The sequence below is a fragment of the Eublepharis macularius genome, chromosome 1 (assembly GCF_028583425.1).
Source record: "Eublepharis macularius isolate TG4126 chromosome 1, MPM_Emac_v1.0, whole genome shotgun sequence".
NCBI classification, from domain to species: Eukaryota; Metazoa; Chordata; class Lepidosauria; order Squamata; family Eublepharidae; genus Eublepharis; species Eublepharis macularius.
Genome location: NC_072790.1, coordinates 26512731 through 26529528, shown reverse-complemented (window position 1 = coordinate 26529528; position 16798 = coordinate 26512731). Strand labels below are relative to the sequence as shown.

At 41.2% G+C, this 16798-nt stretch overlaps 1 protein-coding gene across 2 annotated transcripts; it reads left to right on the top strand.

Annotated features, from left to right (window-relative positions):
* Positions 1 to 2483: 2483 nt before the first annotated feature.
* On the top strand, positions 2484 to 10453 carry ENPP5 (ectonucleotide pyrophosphatase/phosphodiesterase family member 5). 2 transcript variants are annotated; one of them, XM_054985918.1, is made up of 5 exons: positions 2484 to 2555; positions 3977 to 4056; positions 5132 to 5998; positions 7827 to 8003; positions 9587 to 10453. In XM_054985918.1, the coding sequence occupies exons 3-5, from the start codon at positions 5170 to 5172 to the stop codon at positions 9967 to 9969; spliced, it is 1389 nt and encodes a 462-aa protein (XP_054841893.1). In that variant the 5' UTR covers positions 2484 to 2555; positions 3977 to 4056; positions 5132 to 5169; the 3' UTR covers positions 9970 to 10453. The 2 variants fall into 2 exon arrangements, with proteins under 2 accessions (XP_054841893.1, XP_054841899.1); XM_054985924.1 differs by lacking the exon at positions 3977 to 4056 and having other exon boundaries at positions 2493 to 2555.
* The last annotated feature ends 6345 nt before the right edge of the window (positions 10454 to 16798 follow it).

The window sequence follows — 16798 nt, the reverse complement described above, 5'->3', positions numbered from 1 at the left end:
TCACAGCTTGGGGGGGGGGGGAAGCAGTAGCTTCCCTTGGGAAGTGTTCAGAACTTAGGAACTCCAATTGGGTGGGGCCACAAAGGGGCAGGCCATGGTTTGAAGCCCTTTAATGCATGTTGACAGAAATACCTGATGAAAGGAAAAAGTCATTGTTGCATGTGATTCGGAGCAGTCTTCACAGAGTTACTCCAGTTTAAGCTCACTGAAATCAATAGATTTGCACTGGAGGATGCGTCTTTTCACATTTCAAGACAAGTCCCCTTGTCCCTTTACCAGATGTTGTTACTTTATAGTTTACTACATTCTTCTACTGAAACATACTTTAATACTGGAGATGGGTGTGCTTATGGAAACTGAAACTTCCTTTTGGAAAAATTATGTTCATGCACTATGAGTGGAAATTATTTTTTATTATTGTTTATTTATTTGTTGCTGTTTGTTTTTTATTATTGTCTGCTTTTTTCACTGAGATCCGAGGCGGATTACATACTACAAGTCAATACAAAATAATCGATAGCTAGGACATTCACAGAGCAAAAATACAGTATGATCAACAGTTTCAATGAAAACGGATACAAATGCATGTGGTAGCTACAAATTTGAAAACTAGCATAAAGCCGAACAAAGATTAAACCTTTCTAAATGAAAGTGTAAGTAATTAACATGACATCTTTAGCAAAATCAGACTACCCAGTAGGAGCATATCTACATCAGAAGACAGTACCCAATAGCCTAGTCCACAGTCCCTATCTCTTACCAAAGTATCCCTTGGAGCTGTTTCTTATGACACAACCCTATAATCTAAGAGCCCAAGGTTAATATGTTGAGGGAAACTGAGGGAAGTGTCTGCCTGTTTGCTGACAGGTTTAGCTGCTTTTATCCTGTAGGAAGAAAAATCCCCCCAAGTGAGCTTTTTTAAAATAGAAAACTAAAATTGATTTGTCTCTCACACACAAAAGCACAGTAGCTTGCAAAGCCTTCAGACCTGGCAAGTTGAACAGCCCTCTGTGCCTCAGGTCGACAATAAAATTAAGCAGCCGTCCTCTGGGGCACCTTTAAAGACTAACAACATTTATTTGAGCTTGAATTTATGAGCCTCAGAGCTCACACTTCCTCAGCAGCAGGCACTTCATGCCTCTGAAGAAGCAAGCCATCGTCCTCCAAAGAGTTTGGTGTCAGCCTTTAAGGTGCCATTGGACTCATCCCGATTGATTTGGGGAGCAATCTTAAACAGGAATAACCCCATGTTATTCATTAGGGTTTATTCCCAGGAAAGTGTCTTTGGGATTGCAGCCTTTGTTACAGCAGATTCTAGGTCCCTTTGGATGTAGCTCTCCATTTGTCAAGGCTACTTCACCCCAGGGAGCAAGTTTCCACTCAGGCCTTCACACGCCCCCCTAGCTTTCCACATAAAAAATTATTCCCCTTGATGACTTTTAGGGTTGCCAACTCTAGGCTGGGAAATTCCTGGAAATTTGGGTGGTGGAGCCTGGGGAGGGAGCTCAGCCGGGTATAAAGCCGTCGAGGCCACTCTCCAAAGCAGCTATTTTCTCTCTGCCATCCCGGATATCTCCAGGATATCCCACCTGGAGATTTATTACAAAGAGTCTCCCCAGCCTCCCACTGTGACTATTTAAATAGCAACTAATCAATCAGCCAGGAATCAATACAGACCCACACACATGTACCGATACACATGTATATATATTTTTTCTATGAACGGTAGTGCAAAAGTGAATCAAATTAAAGTGCTTACGTGCAATAAATAGCCATATTCCTTAAATCAGTTCTCCCATCTCCCATCCATATCCTATGCATCAGTCAGAACAATAAATATACACGAGCAATAAATACATTAAATGAATCATATATACGATTGGTTTAATGTATTTAATGTATATGTGATTGATATTGTTCGTATATAGTTATTGTTATGACTGATACATAGGATATATGGATGGGAGAACTGTTTTAAGGAATATGGGTATTTATTGCATGTGAGCACTTTGATTCACTTCTGCACTACTATTCATATATATCTTTGTGTAAACCCGTTGACGCTTCTCTGTATAGCCCACCTGGAGGTTGGCAAGCCTGCTTTGTAACGCTTTTCCCAACCCGCCCCATCACCTCAGAGCCTCTTTCCCGCGCGAAACCACCAGATCATGTCGAGGCTCAGGTGGCAGACTTTTCACCGCAGGAATTAGGGCACCAATTTTTTTTTAAAGCAAACTCTCCACACAACATAATTGCCTATCTTTTATTTTTTTATATTTATAAAGTGTACGGCTCTCCCGCTCTCCGCAGCTTCGCTCCCTCCCGCCCGTTTGACAGTCGGCCTCCGTCACGTGACGCAACGGGCCGAGCCGCCCCTTTCTCGCAAAGTCTCCTGCGTAGGCCCTTCCACGGCAGAACGCCATTAGGGCGGTCAAGGGGGCGTGGCCTCGTTGTGATTGGGCGGGTTTGGGCGAGGAGGCGGGGCTTGCTTGGCAGGGGCTTGTGACTGGACAGGTGCGGCCTGGAGAGAGGAAGAAGGCGCTGCCTGCGCTCAGGTGAGGCGGCGGTGGCGGGCCGGGGGCAGAGCCTCGAAGGGGAAAGGGGCGGGGGCCAGGTCGCTGGTTCCTTGTGGGAAAGCCGCCTTTTCGCCCTTCCTTGTCGCCTCCAAGAAGACGCTTCAGGGAAGGGGAATGCCCCCCCCCCCATGTACTGGCAGCCTGCCTGTTATGGTTGCCAGCTCCAGACTGGGGAATTCTTGCAGATTTGGGGGCGGTGCCTGTAGAGGGAGGAATTTGAGGAGGGGTTTCGCCCAGAATCTGGTATGCTGTATGGCAGGGATGAATGCCATAGCGTTCACCCTCCAAAGCAGCCGTTTTCCTCAGGGGGACTGAGCTTTGTTGGCTGGAGATCAGTTGGCATTCTAGGAAAGCTCCAGACCCCACCTGGAGGTTGGCAACCGTAGGTGTCCTTATTGTTTCTCCCCACCACCCTGTGCTGAACCTAAACTTCATGGGACGGTGATGAGGGCGCTTGCATGCCCTCCTTTTCTGGATCTTCCTCATCGGGGAGGTTTGTTTTCCGGTCCCTTTGTGGTCCCCTCCCTGCCCTCTCTTGAAAAACCCTTGCCTTAATGTCTTTGTGTGTGTGTGTTATTATACTGCATGTGTATTTTAGCTTGGGTTGAATTGCCTGAATGGTGGGGTTTTGTTTGATTTAGATGGCGTTTAAGGTATTGTTTTATTGTGTGCGCATCTAATCTGCCAATTGCCTTGGTGGCCCAGATAAGGGCAGAAAGCTGGGGCATAAATTTAGTGAATAGCAAATAATGAGCACGTTAAAGAGGCATGTGGGAACCACCCAGCCATTTGGGCTGTTTCCCCCATGCGCAGTCTATCACAGTGTTATGCGCCTGTCTTCGGAAGGAAGGTGTCCTCCACGGTGAACTTTTTTGCTGACATGCGGAAATCGTATTACTTATGACTGGCATTTTTTTTGCATATTAATTGACATTCCCATCCAGCATAGCTTGCTTCCTCCATTAATCTTGCAGGGTTTGAATGATCTGCGATAAGATCCTGGTGTTCTTTAGCGAGCCCCCCATCTCCATCTCCTGAGTGGGGCTTCCTCTGGGCCCTGTATAGTCATTAGGCCAGCAGAGGAACAAGGTTCGGGTCCAGTAGCACCTTAAAGAAGCATCTTACAGAGTTGGCCTTTAAGGTGCTACTGGTCCCAAATCTTGCTCTTCTATTCCAGACCGACACAGCTGCCCACCTGAAGCTATCGTCGTTAGGCCAGTGACCTCTAAGGGAGATCAGTTCCTTTCCCTGGCTGTACTCTGTGTGTGCATGTATGTGCGCATGCATGCGTTAGACATGTCCTTGTGGACTCCGGATGTGTAGAAACCCCTTTGTCAGCTTGGCAAAGAAATTTGGCTCAGGTCTGCAATGTTCCACTTCTGTATGTCCTTGCACTTCAGTTTACAGTGAAATCCTGAGCAGAGTTGCACCCTAAGCCCGTTAGCCAGGTGCTGCAGGAAAGCATCGTGCTTGTGAGCTGGTGAGTATTCTTTGTGTCCCTTTCCTGAGCTGGTCAACCTGACTGCTCCAAGTAATCAGTTGCCCTGTCTGAAGAGTTCTGTCTTAGTGTACAGATTAAAGAGTCTGGAAGAGGGGAAGAGCTATCGTGGCTGTTATTCCATCCAGCATTAGTCACAACATTTAGCTGCTATCCATTTTTGCTGTGGAAGGAAGGGTCCGCAGCCAGCTTCTTGCTGCTTTACATGAATAGGTGAATCAGAATTAACCTAGTGCTCATTATAGCATCTTAATGTCCTGGGGCTTTGAAACACATACTAGATTACAGACCCACTTTGAATTGGTGCTTCAGAAAGTAGTGAAATCTGCTGGAAACAGGTTCCGCAAGTGAGTTTAACACCACCCTGGAGGAATATATTCAGTGCTGTGGGGATGTACTTCAGTAAAAATCTTCCATGGGAGAGATTGGTAAATGGGTTTTGTTCATGTCTCTATGATTATTTGAATATGGTGGGGAAATGACATGCACAGATTCATTATCCCTATGGTGCTTAACGTTCCTTGTAGCCAGCATAAAGATATTATTTAGGATGCTGGTGATTTTGCATGTTTATTGCTTTTAGTGCAGCTTGCTTACTTGAATAATTTTGAGCCCTGAGGGGTTTGAGCAATCTGCAGTAAGAATGTGGAGTGATTAGTCTTTAGGCACCTTTGTGATGCATCTGTGTTTGGGTTGTGGTACATTAAAGTCTCTGTTGCATAGGAATGTGGAAGGTGGGTTGACATTTCTGCCACAAGACAACCACGTGTCCTGCCATAAGATATTTGCCAAACAGTTGTTGCAGGTAACTCTAGCAAGTAAGCCAGGCTGCATGACACTGGCAGTTTCACTCTTCCTGATTACAAGTTTTGTAATCACATCTGTAATATGAACTTTATTATCAATATTTCACACTTGCAGGGTAAAAAGGAGGCGAGGAGGAGGAGGAGGATGTAAACCCCTTTGGGGAGAAAGGAAGCGTATAAATGAACAATTAAAGAAAATAATAATTCTTTTTGCTGTTCCTTGAAGCCTACTGTGCCTTTTCACTTTACAGGTGTTTTCCTAGTGATTGGATCAAAACTGCTTGCAGGGATGTTTCTGAATGGCTGTTGTAGATTCCTGGCAATTTGTGCACTGATTTTCCCACGGACTTGGTGTTTCTTGCCAAATAAGCAGAGGGTATTACTTGTATCTTTTGATGGCTTTAGATGGGATTATATCTATAAATTCCCAACACCCAGTTTCCATGATGTCATAAAGAATGGTATTCATGTTGAACAGATCACAAACGTTTTCATTACTAAGACCTATCCTAATCACTACACAATGGTCACGGGTCTCTATGCAGAGAACCACGGTATAGTTGCCAATGAGATGTATGACCCAGTTTTGAATGAAACTTTCTCCATGAACCGTATGACCATCTATAATTCAGAATTTTGGGAAGATGCTTATCCAATATGGATCACTAACCAGATGCAAGGGCATCGAAGTGGAGCTGCGATGTGGCCAGGAACAGATGTCAAGATACATGGCATCTTTCCCACACGCTACATGCCTTACAATGAATCTGTTTCATTTCAAGAACGTGTTGCGAAGCTTATTGAATGGTTTACATCTGAAGAGCCCATAAATCTTGGACTGCTTTACTGGGAGGAGCCGGATGAGATGGGGCACCGTTTGGGTCCAGATAATCCTCTCATGAAGCCAGTCATTACTGAGATTGACGATCTGTTAAACTATCTTGTGTTGGAGCTGAAAAAAGCAAAATTGTGGGATACCACGAATGTCATAATCACAAGCGACCATGGGATGGCACAGTCCTCAACAGACAGGATCATACAGCTTGACCAGTACGTGGACAGAGACTTGTATAGAATGATCGACCATTCACCTGATGTAGCTATTTTACCAAAGGAAGGTAGGAAATAATGTATTTGAATGATGTTAGAAAAAAGAACTGAAATCAATTTATATTGAAAGACTTGAGGATTAGAGGTTCTGCCACTGGTTTCAGGATTAGAAGATGAGATTCTTTTTCTACTTGCTTGCTTCAAATCGCAGGAAAATTCTTAGGATATACTTCAATTAAACTGCATTTAACTAGAAACTGTCCCGATTTTTTAAAATTTAGACAGGAGCTGATTTCCCCCCTAATTAGTAAGGATTCTGTTTCTCCAACTGCCAAGACTTCCAGGCTACTGAGCAATGAAGATGGATGGGTTACATACAGAGCCACTAGATTTTTGGCTGCCGTTACAGAAATACGGAAACATTCCAAAACAACTGTATAATCCTATCATTATGTGGGTAGTCTCACTTAAACACAAACTTTTAGCTGCTGTTCGAGACCACTGAATTGAATGAACAGTAATAGAAAAGAAAGAAAATTCATTTACCTAGAAAGAACCACAGGTGGTTCTTGTAATGCTAGGCATCCTTCAAGATTTCCCCAGTAAACATATTGTTTAAAACATATCTATCCCACTTTCTCTCTTTAGAACCAACAAGGTACAAGAACTCAAACTTAAGTTACTTATCCAGATGAAAACAAAACTTAAAACAAATGCATAGATTAAAAAAAACAGATTAAAACCACCGCCAAATTGGCCTAAACAGTTTATCCTTCAGCAAAAGCCCTTTGAAATAAGCCTGCCTTGCACGCCTTCCTGAATGTGGGGAGCGAAGCTGTGCTCCGAACCACTCTGGTAGGCCATTCCAGAGGACTGGACTGACCCCTAAGAAATCCTGTGATCAAGTTGACTATTTGGCTTGGGTCACATTTGCTATGTGGTCACAACAAAGAACAAAAATATTGAAACAGCCCCAACTTGCAGCAGTTGTGAGAGGTGCTGTGCCCAGCTGCATAGCTACTCTCTTACAGCCTGAAAAATGTATGGCTGACCCTCATTTTAGATCAGATGCTGGACTTGTGGGAAATGCTGTGCAGGAGGATTCTTTTTGGGATCACAAGCAGAGTTTCCCATGTGCAGTGTTTGTGTGCCAGCAGTATATGGGCTGGAGGGAAGCTGTAAAGTCTTCAAGAGCCGCACAAAGGCTTGTGCAGAGCTTACACACAAAGCAGTGTGTAGGCCCGTTTAAATCAAGCCCAGTTTACAGTTAAGGAGTCATGCCATGCAGTGCCCTTTGTCTAGCATATGGTAGCATTTTGCTTGGCAGTGTAAAAATGCATTGTGTGGCCGCAATCCTGTTTAAAGTCAGGGTGCTTAACTCCCACTGCCCCTGAATATCTTACACCTCTCTACACTTTGACAAGTGACTGCAGGCAACATGCGGAGAGGTCAAAGACTCCATGGTTCTTTCTGAAACAGGTAATGGCGTATTGTCAAACCCACATACCTGACTTATAAGCAGCATCGTTTGATTCTAAGCAGAGACTTCCAATTTATTACTTTTGTTATGCAGATCTTCTGAAGCATAACGATTAGTGTCATGGTCCCTCTTGTGTTGGGGGATCAGTCCCCTCCCATGCATGAAATGGCTTACTGCCCTGGAGGGTCGCAGCCGCCAAGCAGGGCCTTAAGGAGCTGCAGGCAGGTGATGATAAAAATTGCCTCTGTGAACTTGCTCTGTTTGCAGCACCATCGAATCCAAAGTGGAAGATTTATTTATAATGTAAACTTTAATATTTTAAAACTGTTAAATTCTTTTTGAGAGAACTATAGCATGTAGAGGGAGAACTTTGTCATGATTTAGTCATTAAACCCTTATTTTTGATTTATCTGAAGGCAAACTTGATGACGTATACAATGCTTTAGTCCAAGCTCATCCTAATATGACTGTCTATAAAAAGGAGGCGATTCCAAGTAGACTGCATTATAGCCACAGCAGTAGAATTCAACCAATCCTACTGGTGGCTGATGAAGGATGGGAAATCTTGCAGAACAAATCTGACCCCTTTGAACGTAAGTACGGTTTAATTCCCTATAAGACCTAATACTGTTTTTGTTAAAAATAATGCTGAGCTAAGAAATGCTAAGTCTAAGTATGGGAGGGAAATTGAAATCTCCCCTTTGCAGTCCACCTTGCTAGCTGGCATTAGGTGAGCAGCAATCTTGGCCTCCTGTACCTCACAGGGTAAGAACTGTAAGGCATGCTGTCCAGAGAAAGGTACCCTAGGAGGTAAGGTACAGGTGGTCCCCTGTGCAAGCACTGAGTCATTACTGACCCATCGGGGGGACATCACATCACAACATTTTCTTGGCAGATATTTTATGGGGTTGTTTGCCATTGCCTTCCCCTAGGAAGGATGGTAAAAATAAACTTGGCTGTGAAGCTGTTTTCAAAATCCTTTTCCTGTTGAGACATATAACATAAGTAGTTCTCCTTTTGCATAATATTGATCAAATATTAACTATGCATAAGGTTAAAACGCTGGGAAAGAGCTTTTATTCCTCTTTGAAGGTCGTCTTTTGCTGCTGGGAAGTTTGCACCGTTTAGAAATCAGAACTTTTATAAAAGTTTTCTTTTAGACTGTCGCTGAATGATTTGCTTTTGTAGATCAAACTAGTGGTTAGGAAAGTATTATATATCTATGACAGAAATGCCAAACACTTCCCCTTATTATTGGGTTAGATGAATTGTATTAATCAGTCCAGATTTATCACATCAAACCCTGCATGCTGTGTGTAACTTAAATGACTCTAGCTATGTAACTGTTCTTTTTTTTTTTAGTTTTTAGAATTTTATTTGAAAGGAAAAATACAAATAGCAATAGAAAGTGCATAAAACCTTATACAAAATACAGAATACTAAATTTAAGCTACAACAGAAAAGAATATTTAGAATTGTGTGGTAACATAGCTAACATGGAATGTTTCTCCTCTCCCTTTCCTTAATTACTTCTACTTAAAGTTTCTTATCAATAATCTTTAATGTCATCATATTTTATAGTCAACATTTTTAAGGTCTCTATTTTGTAATTAATCTATTTCCATATTAACTGTTCTTAATTTTTCTTAACTTTGAGCTACATAATTGAATAAATCTTTCCATTTTTTTCTGAAATTCCGATACTGGCCTGTTGTGTGCATAAAAAGTTAATTTAGCCATCCGATGCATATTTGTATACTTTTATCTATCCACTCAGACATATCTCGGCAAGATTCTGTCTTCCATTTTGCTGCGTATAGAACTCTCACAGCTGTCACCATGTGCTTGAAAAAGTCCGCCATGTTCTTTTATAATATTGCTCAATAGAATATTAATGGCATATTTTTGGGATTTAACTCAATCCGAAGCTTGAAAATATTCTGCATCTCTTTATGTATTTTTATTCAGTATCTTCTTGCCTTTTTACATGTCACCACATATGATAAAATGTTGCATCCGTGCCATGTAACTATTCTTGATCCAGTAACTGAAGTCATGTGCTTCAGGTTTTTTTTCTTTTTGGAAAGAGGTCTGAAGAGCCAATTATTCTCTTGACAAACAGGTATTTGTATTTATGGATGTTAATAGTAATTGTGAACTTTTGCTCTTTTTCTAGTGGGTAACCATGGATATGACAACGCCTTACCAGACATGCATCCTATCTTCTTGGCTCACGGTCCTGCTTTTAGAAAGAACATTAGCAAGAAAGCTATGAATTCCACAGATTTATATCCTCTCTTGTGTCATCTGTTGGGTGTTGATCCACTGCCCAGCAATGGTTCTCTGGACAATGTGAAAGATCTGCTTGCTAGTGAAGTCCCAAAAGAGCCTCAGGATAGAAGTCAGCAAGAATCATTTGCTTATTTCATCGGTGTTTTTCTGGGCAGCATACTTGTCTTTGTTTTTCTTCTAGTGTTCATAAAACATTTAACCCGTAGCCAGGTCTCAGCAGTGCGGCTTCAGCACACAGAAATAGCCCAGCCATTACTACAAGATTAACCAGGTATCTAAACAAAGGCACTTGGTAGTTTTTGGATATCCTTTTAACCTTAGTTAATTGTTTATCCAGACTTAATGTAAGTGGACAACCACAAGAAACTGTAGATCATATGATCAACTGGTACAGATAGTAAATGTATGCATTGGTTGCTCTTTAACAAAGGTTTTTAAGTGTTTAAGCCTTTTGGAGAGAGAATGGACAGTCCCTAATTAGTGATCTTATACTAATGTGCCATTCTGAATTACTGGAACTTTGAGAAGGAAGTAGTTGTCTTAAATGCACTTTATGGAATTCATTTTATCAAATCATTGTCTTTAGCAAAATCACTATTAATATTTTGCAAATTAAAAAAAAAAATGAAATGTGCACTGGTGGTTGATACACGCATAAACCTACTGAAGTGGCTTTAAGCCGACTGTGGCCGCAGTTGTACAAGATGCTGATACGTCCTTTTATTTTATTAAAATGTCAGTAAAAATGAAAGCAAGCTTATATATTAACTGTAGAAAGTATGCAAAACCTAGTTTACTTGTATATAGTTCAAAGTAAATTGGTAGTAGTTCACAAGTTGAGGGATGAGCAGTAAAACTTGGTGTATACAATTACTGGAGAATAATAGTCTAAAGAGAACTATACCCTTCTAAGCCCATGGGCTTCACCTTAGAAGGATGCAATTGTTCTTAGGGTGGCACTGTAAAATATCTGGACTTCGTTTCAAGTAATGAAAGGGTTGGTGGGCTTAAACTCTGACTTATGCATGCCTCATTCAAAGGCTATTCTTGATAAGTTATCAATGTCTGTGCAATAAGAAGCATGATATTAGCATAAGTCCGTAGCAAACATGATTAAACACATTGTTTCTGCTATTTATGCTGAATAAGTAGCAAGCTAATGAATGGCTGTAGGTGGGCAGAGCCAACTGCCAAGCAGGAGAAAATGAGATTCAGATCAACTTGCATGAACTTGACTAATTTCCGTCTGCAGTGTGACATGTGTATTTAAATATTGTCTTGATTTTTGTTGTTCTATTATGCTGCAGGTACATGTGGAAGTTTTTTTTTTAATGGTGTGCTGTAATATGCTTAGTTATGTTGGATAACTTTTTAAAAAATGTGAAGTTTCTGCCCTATATTGTGCTGGATTTGAGATAGGCTACTGTCTTCAAGCCAAGTCTTTTTAACCTTAAGGAAAATGTAGCACACAAGGCCATGTATGAGCGATAGTGTCACCCTGGCTGTCAAATTCATGTATGGCTTGTCAGGTAAGCGGTGCCTACACGACAGGAAAAAACCCACAACAGTGGTTATAAAGTCTGCCTTTTGTTGGTAGTAATTCTTTTGAAATGGCAATTGAGACATGACAGGTGAAACAATTAGCTAAGATCAGATAAATATAACTTTCTTAGATGAGTGGCATTCAAATTGCACTTCTCCACAGTAACCGTAACTAATTATGGAACTTAATCATATAGCAGAGATCTCTATTGCAAATTCCCTGTGGGGCTGTTAAAATTGGCGTGCCTTTGGGCCTCTGCAGGCTATTTAGTGGCAAACTCTTTCATGTTTGCTTTATAGCAGGGACAGGTTCAGCTACAGTTTAACTTGCCAAGCTTGAGCACTACACAAGTTATTCAGCTGCTTGGTGTTTAATTTTTTCTTGTATCAAATGTACCCCTTTGGCATTTTATTTCCCCAGAATAAAAAGCAACTAATCCTGCCACCCTGTGGTGGATACTATTACATCAATTCTTTCTGAACATGCGTACAGTGGAATGTTCTATTCCAACACTGAATGAACAAAACTTTCTAAAAGAAACTTCCCTACAGTATGTTTGAGTACAATGTAGCAGAGAAAGCAGTAGTTTTAAGGGGAAACAGGCTCATAAGGAAAATGTGATGAGATAAATTCACATAGCAGTAAGGTATTTCCCTTCAGTATTTCTGAATGCAAGCTTTGATGGGTAGTATCAAGGAAAAGGTGTAAGAGTCCTCAAGGATAGTCTACATCTCTTCTGTCTTACTAGGTTAATGCCTTCTATCTGTAATGTATAATTAATTTCTCACCACTGTAAAATGAGATTTATGAAGGCATCAGAATTAGATTCTAAAAGGAACTCCTGGTGTTCAACTAGAATCTATTTCAGGCAAGGAAAGAAAACGATGGATCCAGCAAGGTGTGAGCACAGAAACTAGGAATCTTTGCTGCATTCCACATGCCACCCCCCAATCCTTTCCAACCTTGGAAATGTTGATTCTTAGGCTCATGGAACCCACCTGAACCAAGAATCATGGACTGTGGAACTGCAGAGAGAGCCAACTACCTCCTCCAAGCCATGCTGCAGGAAGATTGGTAATTTGCATCTGTATTCTTAATCCAGTTTCCTCTTTGATGATTCAGTTAGGGAAGAACCTTTTTCTCTCTCTCTCGTTTTGATGTAAAAAAATGGAAGAATATGCTTATGAAGAAATGGAGCTGGAAATTTGGAACTTAAAAGCTGTGAACAGATAAAATACTATGGTTTTCTAATAAAAGCCGAATCTTTAAAAAGGTGGATGTTTAATCAGCAGAAGAGCACCAACACACAGTTAAGAGTTACATCGGTGGTAGATCTTGCTAGCATCATTTGACTCCTTGCCTTCCTAGGATTCAGTTGCATTTATTAAGATATGCTCAGACTAAATACTGAGGGAATACAGGAGGAAGGCTGCGATTCACGTGGAGGGCATGTGCTTGGGATGCACAAAGCATCTCAAGTTAAAAGGACCAGGCAGGAGGTGGTGTGAAAGACCTCTGCCCGAGGCCCTGGAGAATCCTTGCCAGTCGAAGACGATACTGACCTTGATTGATACAAGGTCTGATTCAGTAGACGGCAGCTTCATTTGCCCAAGCACAAGGCTGTCTCTGCTTATAATACAACTTGAAGCTCAAAGCAACAAGGACCAATGTCTTGTTTCTCCAACACACTTACTCAAGGTTGATTGAACACTGCATGTGTATGGAGGTCACTATTTTTTCACAATAAAGTTTTAACGAGCATTTGCCATAACGCCACCTACCAAAAGCAGCCTTAACAATTGCTACTGGACAGCTTGCCCACAGCGGATAGGTCAGCTTTCTTTCCTAGTTCCTTCCCTATGCAGCTCTCATTTTTATCTTGCTCTTTCAAGGTGCTTGTATGATTCTCCCATCCTCCATTATATCTTCAGACCATCATGTAACATATATAATTTCTATACTATTTATTCTCCATAAGGACAGAGTGTGTTCCAAAGATGAAGGGCCATGATGAAATCACAAAGCAGCTACCTTTAAAAAAACTGCCTTACGCTTCTGAATTGCAGAACAGCAACTGCCATCCTCTCATGTGGCGGTTTGGTGCTTCCACCAAAACACATTTTCAGGACTGGAGCTGTCCAAATGAGCAGCAAAGAGGGAAAAGACCCTGGTGGGAGGCATGTTTGGATCATCTAAGGGAAGCAGTCCTTCAAGTATGCAAGTCCCAAGCCAAGTATGATTGTAAAAGTCAAAACTAGTACCTTGAATGGGAACGAGAAACAAATCAGTACCCAATGCATTTGAACTAATTTTGCAGTATTAGCGCTGCTTTCAGACATGCATGTTTTCTCTTACATCCCAGTGCCACTATTGCAGAGACATCATTTTCTCTGCAACCTTGTTTAAATCTCTCTTCCAAAATGAATTAGTTTAAAAAATAAACATTACCGTTTGTTGTTCTAATTAATGCCGGCCAGCCTGGTCCCATTGCTTATAGCTTAGGGCCTAACTAGATGTTACGGCAGCCACGGTTTCAACCTATGGACGCCAGCGCCATTTTAGGGCTGGATCCAGCCATTTAAAAATACCAGGAGGGGCTAGTGGGATCAGGAGATCTTGTCCCCTCAAGGTCTTTTCCAAATGCCTGCTCCTGCTGAGCCGTGGGCCCTATCCGGACGCTGCACCATCCAGCTGGGTCCTGAGCTGTTTTGCAAAGATGCTCAGACCACCAGTTATAGTAATGCATAAAACAGGGATGGTTTTGGAAAACAACAGAATGGGTTTAACATGGGCTCTGCAAGTAGAATGAGAGTCTGGGTCTTCCATCGGAATCAGCCTGCTTAAAGATGGACTGGGAGGGAGGCCAAAAACCACCACCCACCCTCCAGCCACAATCTCATCTTGCTTCGCTAGAAGGGGGGCAGTATAGCAACCCTGTAACCACTAGGTAATATCACCTGGTGAGCCTTCTCTCAACTTTGTTCTTTTCCACACATAATAAAAGCAGCATACTGCAATTATATGGGCACATGTTTGGGAACAATTATTACAAAAACATGGGGATGAGTTTACCATGGCTTCTGAAATTCTAGCAGCTCAGCAATATACCCCGTTTTATACCAGCCTAATAGTGTGCCTATGCCAGATCCCAAATGTTTTCAGTGGACACAATCATATCAGATATCAAATAGCCTCTGACGACAACAGCTCAGTTGTACCATAACCTTCTTTCTGACTTTTCACGCAGGGAACTCAAGTTCTCCACACTGCTTGACATGACCTTGAATAGCATGCCAACATTTGTTCCTTTACTGAACTAATGTTTTTTGCAAGAAATAGGTATATTGTTCTTTCCAGATGCTGTGTGACTGGAACTTGTTCTGCAACTTCCAAGTCCAAAAAGTTTTATGCTAAACAAGGCAAGGAAGCTCTATGTTAAACAAGGCAAGAGGAAATGCAAATTGCCTGTTCTTAAAGCAGAAATGACACAGCTTTACCCAGTTTTATCTCTCCGTGTCGCATTTTTCTTTCCTATCCCCACCTTCTACAGATCAGAAATAAGATTCACATATACACAGCAATTTTCTAAAATCCAGTACCTGCTTATATCTTCAACAGAACAGGTCATACAAGAAAGGTCAAGAAAAATTTGATTTAAATGTCAGACCCGCTGTTATAAAAGTAAATGTGGTATATCAGAAAGTGCTATTGGCTAAATTTAGCAACACAGAAAACAATAACCATGTCTACAACAGGATTTTTAAAATTTTATATAGACAAAACCTTTCCATAGAAACCCATGTTATACGTATATAAATATGTTTATCCATTTAAGGCACTGCCCCTTTAAACACTTCAAAATACAATTTTTACATACAACTTTCCCCCACTCAGCAAACACACAAATGAAACTGACTGCCTTCTTGCAGTAGCCCTATAAATCTAATAGGATATTGCTGCAAGCTTTTTGGATGGCAGAGGAACATACTTCTGGAAAGGGAAAGGTGTAGTGTTTGGCTGCACACACTGAGTACTGCTTGCAATTCTTTGGATCCCACCATTTGGTAAGTAGCTTTTCAAAAAAAGTCACTATGTTAACTATCAGGTTCTTTTAAAGCAGTTCTTAAAATATGCAGAAATATAAGGCTGTTGAAGGAGACAAAGGATAAGAATTTTGGTAATCAGTGCATTAAAAAAAATCTTATAACCAAAACAACTCTAAGCAACTTTAACAAGGATTAACACACGACCACCTATACATACTTATTTCCCCTAAGACGCTAAGCTAACCTTTAAACGTGCAACAAGAAGAGAGGATCTATAGCATGCTGTGGTGGTGGAGAGTTGACCTATGGCAACCCCCGGTGGGGTTTTCATGGCAGGAGACTAACAGAGGTAGTTTGCCATTGCCTGTCTCTGCAACCCTCGTCTCTGTAGGAGGTCTCCCATCCAATTACTAAGTCCCACCCTGCTTAGCTTCTGAGATCTGACAAGATCAGGCTCACCTGGGCTATAGTTTGTTAACTGTATTACAAATCTACCTTTAAGATGGGTAGTTCTGCAATTAGTGACAGAACTGGATTTGTTCACGTTTAGATCTCCCCCTCTCCTTGCAGGTCTTTTTTTCTTCTGATAAAACTGCCACAGGTTTTGCACGTTTCAGCTGAAAGGCTAAATACAGCACCATTTAACTCACTGATCTGTTAAGATTTTGAATAATTAGTAGAAACATCTATAAATACAGTCTATTTAAAAACATAGTCACAGCTGATTTAAATGTTATTCAACAGTTACCATTAAACAGCTGTTCCTTATGCATGTGATCCACTCAGCTAGGAGTAACATTTAAGTGTTTTTACTATGCCAGTCAAGCCAAGCATGTGAAGTATTAAAATAAATATGAGACGCCCACAGGGCTATGTGGTTGTCTCACACAAGCGTTCCATACATTTAGGTGAGTGCATACACAGGCATTTAAATCCAACGGTCTCAACACAAGGGTCATCTACAAGGAGTAAGATGGCCTAGTGGCAGTAAGCTGGCCAGATCATAACTTTGAGGAAGGAAGCACACAGACAGTAGCTCTAGATATATGGCTTTGGGCTAGAATGTGTAAATTACTTGACATATTATTCTGTCCTCTGTACTGGTTGTAATTTATAACTGCTGGAGTTTATATTTCTATTTCAAAATCCTAATAAGGTGGGCTAATCTGTATTTCCTATTTGCAGAGGATGGTGTTACAGATAGTAGAGACAAGAGCTAGATATGTAGAAGCCTCATGCTTCTCATTTAGTTAGCTATCTCCTTGCAGCAGCCGTTCCTAGAAAGTCTAACAACACTGTGGAAATGATTCCTCTTTTATTCAACCAAATCAATGCATACCAGCTAAAGTACTTATTGTAAGAGAAATGTCTACCTGAATTCAAGTTATGATTGTTCCCAAAATTTATGTACCAAGTGCAAGCAGTGTCATTTGTAAATGTTTAAAATCATACACTACTTCAACTGGTATTTTATTAACTGAACGCACATTAACACAGATGCAGTATC

Bases quoted from the DNA above. Each gene is read 5' to 3' on its own strand.
- ENPP5 (XM_054985918.1), top strand. From the start codon at position 5,170: ATGTTTCTGAATGGCTGTTGTAGATTCCTGGCAATTTGTGCACTGATT. The intron at 5,999-7,826 runs GTAGGAAATAAT...ATTTATCTGAAG, and splicing joins AGCTATTTTACCAAAGGAAG to GCAAACTTGATGACGTATAC. The intron at 8,004-9,586 runs GTAAGTACGGTT...CTCTTTTTCTAG, and splicing joins CAAATCTGACCCCTTTGAAC to TGGGTAACCATGGATATGAC.